Here is a 4,248-nt window from a genome sequence, read left to right on the forward strand (position 1 = left end):
CCCAGGAGCCAGGACCCACGTGCCGGACCCACGCGCCAGGACCCACGGGCCAGACCCACGGGCCAGGACCCACGCGCCAGGTTCCATGTGCCGGACCCACGTGCCAGGACAGGACCCACGTGCCGGGACCCACGCGCCGGGACCCATGCGCCGAGACCCATGTGCCAGACCCACATGCCAGACCCACGCGCCAGGACCCACACGCCAGCACCGCGTCTGAGCCTCTGGAAGCGTCAGGGCTCATTTTGCGTGTTGTTTTTACACAGTCGTTAAAGGCGCGTGACCTGTACGAGCTGTACAGAAATCGTGTACAGGGGAAGCAGGCCGAGTCCTGGGTTATACTGGCCTCTGAAACGCCGGTTTTCAGAGTGTGGACTGTACGGCGCCGGAGTTCCCAGAGGCCACACGAAGTGCGTGACGGCACTGCGCACTAAGCACAGACGCAGGTGCCAGCATCGAGCTGCCTTCGTGATGCTCAAGTTAGAGTTGCAGACAAAATGCGCATCACCGCTCTTATTTTCACCGATATTTTAGGAAAATATTTTTTTCCCATAAAACCATTGTTTACGTTCACGGGTGTTAGTCCCCCTCTGCTGCCGTAACACACCGCAAACCCGGGGCTCAGCACTGCACACGCACCACGTGCGGTCCCCGAGGCCGGAGCCTGGAGGAGCCCCGCAGGGCTCACGGAGGCGCCGGGAGACTCTGTCCCCGTTTCCAGCCCCCAGAGGCGCCCCCGCTCTCTGCTGGTGGCCACCCGCCCTCCGAGCCGCCTCTGTCCAGCCTCTGTTGCTGTCACCACGTCTCCTTTTTCTGAACTGGACCCCTCGCTCCGTGTGCAGGCCCCCTGTGGGTACATTGGAGCAGCCCGGAGAAGCCGGGCAGTCTCCCGTCACAGGGGCTGCCGTGTGGTCGCACCGGCACACTCCCCGGTGACACCCACCAGCTCCAGGGATTTGGGGGGACATCACCCAGCCTGCCGCAGGGGTTGTGAAGATACACTCCACTTTGGAACGAGTGTTGACCAGGGTAGACCGTTAGACGTAGAGAATAACGGCTGGGAAGGCTGGGCCTTGCCAAGTGCTACCCCTGGTGAGCGCGGGTGTCCGCCCTCGCGTGCGGGGCCCGCGTGATCACCAGGCACTGGGCACTGGCGTCGCAGGCGGTGCGCGTCTAGTGGCATCGTCTGGGCGGAGACTTCAGTCTCGATTGATGGTAGGAGTTTTACCACCTGACAGGTTTTGCTGCTGAGCGTTGACATCACCGCAGTCGTACAGGTGGATAACGTCTCAGGGGACCTCGCTCTCTATTTTGCAAATTCAGTGACTATCATCGTGAGATGGGAAAAGGCTTTCGTTTCTTTACGTGGTATTTCCGCCCGTTTGCTTCCTGTATCCCTCCCGCTTTGGGTGATGGAAGGCGGCAGCCAGTTTGAATTTGCCATGACGGTAACGGCTCCCCGCACCCCTCCTAGGTCGAGGAGATCAGACACGGCGTGGCTAAAATAGCTCAGTACGTGGAGGACGTGAAGAAGAACCACAGCGTCATCCTTTCTGCACCGAACCCAGAAGGAAGTAAGTCGTGTTTGTCTGCCCGTCTGTCCGCGTGCCCCTCTGTCTCGCTGTGTGTGACACCCGCCTGGGCGCCGGCTGCACCCGAGGTGGAGCCGGGAGCTCGTCACACACGCCGGAAACTGGCGGGCCACCTTGCGTGCTGCTGCCTCTGGTCGTGTGAGCCACGGCGTCACCGGGGTTTCACGGCTCCTGCGCGATTCTGGTGCTCAGCGGGGGGACCCCGACGGGGTTCACGCAGGTAAACTCCGGCCTCCAGCACAGCGCGGCTCTGCAGAGCTCTGTGCCAGGTCGGGGAGTGGACCCGAGGTCCGTGTCGTGTCCACAGTCGGACAGGGCGACAGGCCGTGCTCGGATGCGAGCTGAAGAGGGAGGGAGCGATCTGGAGAAGGGACTTGCCGGAGCGGGCTCAGGGACCCGGGCGTCCGCAGTCGTAAGGAGGCGTTTGCTGGGTCTGGAGCCACGTGTTGGAAACGTGGAGTTGGATCTGGATGAGCCCGAGATGGCAGCGGAACCCGTACACCGTTTTGGGGTGTCGTTTCGGGGTGTACCGACAACGCCGAGTCTTAATCCACGGAGGGAGGGGGTCAGTCTGTCTCCTGTCCAGACCCCATGGTGTCCTTTCCAGCTGTGTTTTCCCCTCACGCCAGCTTCCAGGCCAGACGCATAAGCCGATGCGACCTCGAAACATACGCCTTTCCCGTCACGCGAAGTGTCGCTCTCCTCTGGCACGCCTGTGCCCTCACAGCCACTCGGCCTGACGCCGCGCGCCAGCAGCCTCCTCTGCCAGGGGGTGCTCCCGCTCCCACCACGTTCCTCTTAGCCTTTCTTCACGCTTGTGTTTTAGATGTTTCTCTTACCTCTTGTAAACAAGATGCGGTTGGGTTTTGTTTTTTTATCCAGTGTTATCATTTTTTGTCTTCAGTGCTTTTAGTCTACTGGAATTATTGACATGTTGGGGCTCACATTCAGAACCTTATTTGCTTTTTTATTTTTCTTGTTCTGGTGCTTTTTCTCTTTTCATGCTTTCTTTTGGACTGGTTTTAAAGGATTTCACCCCTCCCCCATTATACCGTTCACTGCCGTTTTAGTGGCTGGTCCCATGGGTGCAGTATGCATTCCTGACTCGTTAAAATCTAATGCAAATCTGCATTTTTACTGCTTCCGGGTAATACACGGATCTTAGGAAACTCTGATTCCGTCTCTTCCCACTTATTGTCTCACTTGTAATAGATGGAAATAACACGCGTGTGCGTTTTACACTGTTTACACGGTCAGTGGGCGTTTGGGTCTACCCACCGTTACCCTTAGCAGGGCCCGTTCTCTCCATGTCTCAAAACTTCCATCTGAGGTAACTTTTTCTTTCTACAAAACGCTCTTCTTTACTTCTTTTAGCAGGGCGGTACCACTGTCTGAAATTGTCCTTATTTAACTGCCTTCTGGCAGGACATTTTCACGGAGTGTAGGAGTCTGGTCTGGAGGTTATTTCCTGCCACCACCTCGAAGACCCTGAAGATATCTTTCCGTTATTATTTGTTTAAGTCAGCTCTCTGATCGTAGCTTTTAAGACGTTTGCTTTCTGGTCTTTGGGTTTATTTAGCAAGTTGGCTTTGACGCTTCCAGACGTGATTTCGTTTTTCTTTATCCCACTTTTTTAAGCCTTCCTGAGTCTCTGGGTGGATCTTTTTGGCAATTTTGGAAAGCTCTTGGCCATTTTCTCTTTGAGAGGCATCTTCGCTCCATCACCGTCGCTTGTCTTTGAGAGACGACGGCGAGTGTCGCAGACGGTTCCGCCGTGCCCCCCGCGCCTGCGCCCGCTGCTCCCCGGCGCCACCGTTTTCCCGCGCGCGTTTGTTTTGAAGTCCCCTTTCTGATTTGTCTTCGGGCCTCTCTTCCGCTGTTATCTTTCCAGTCAGGGACTCTTCAGCTGTCGAGTTATTTTTAGCTGAAGTATTTTTCAGTCCTAGAATTTCAGTTTTTTACACTGTCCCATTTTCTGGTGAAATTCTTAATCTTGTGATTTACCTGTTCGAGCATCACTGTTTTGAGGTCTGAGTCAGGTAACCGCGTGAGCTGGTGCCTCCGCAGGTGCGGTTGTAGCGTCTGTTGTGTTTCTTGGGTTTGATTCCTGTTTTCCTCTCCGTGTGCCTGGTTATTCTTGACCGAGTGCTGGGCTTGACCGAAAACTGGCGGCAAGAATTTGAGTCCCAGGATAGTATTTTCTTTTTTAAGAGATGATTTTTAAACACTCGGACAGATGACCGGGGCAGCCGGGGGAGGAGGGAGGGGGGCAGAGCCAGGTGCCCGCGGGGCTCGGCCTTGGGGTCAGCAGCGTGGGCGCCCCGCGCTCACCGCGGCGCTTCCCTGCACGGCACCCTCCGCCCTGTCGTTTTAGCTTTACGCTGCCTTTAAGCAGATGGAAAACTCTTTCCTGCAGCTTTTCCCATTGCTCTCCACAGGAGGGCGGACCGGACCTGCCTAGTCGCCGGAAGGGCAGTCCCCGCTGTCCTGACCTGTCGCACGGTTAGCAGCACCACCCTCGGGGCAGCTGTGGTCTCGGCCCCTTCGTTTCTCTAGCGCGTGAGAGCTGCTGCCCGTGTTGGCAGGAAGTCCAGGATCTCTGTCCGCACTGTCCCCGGCTTGCTGTGTCACAGCCGAGGGGCCCTCGCGACAGAGA

General features: G+C 56.9%; 1 protein-coding gene across 2 annotated transcripts in view; it reads left to right on the forward strand.

The window, feature by feature from the left end:
- The window catches only part of STX2 (syntaxin 2), a 25,965-nt gene that overhangs the window by 9,116 nt on the left and 12,601 nt on the right, over positions 1–4,248 (forward strand). For both annotated transcript variants that reach the window (XM_006909966.3, XM_006909967.3), the window contains exon 3: positions 1,475–1,574. In XM_006909966.3, coding sequence (XP_006910028.2) covers positions 1,475–1,574 — 100 coding nt within the window. The remainder of the gene's footprint in view (positions 1–1,474; positions 1,575–4,248) is intronic.

This window comes from Pteropus alecto, unplaced genomic scaffold (genome assembly GCF_000325575.1).
Source record: "Pteropus alecto unplaced genomic scaffold, ASM32557v1 scaffold213, whole genome shotgun sequence".
Lineage (NCBI taxonomy): Eukaryota > Metazoa > Chordata > Mammalia > Chiroptera > Pteropodidae > Pteropus > Pteropus alecto.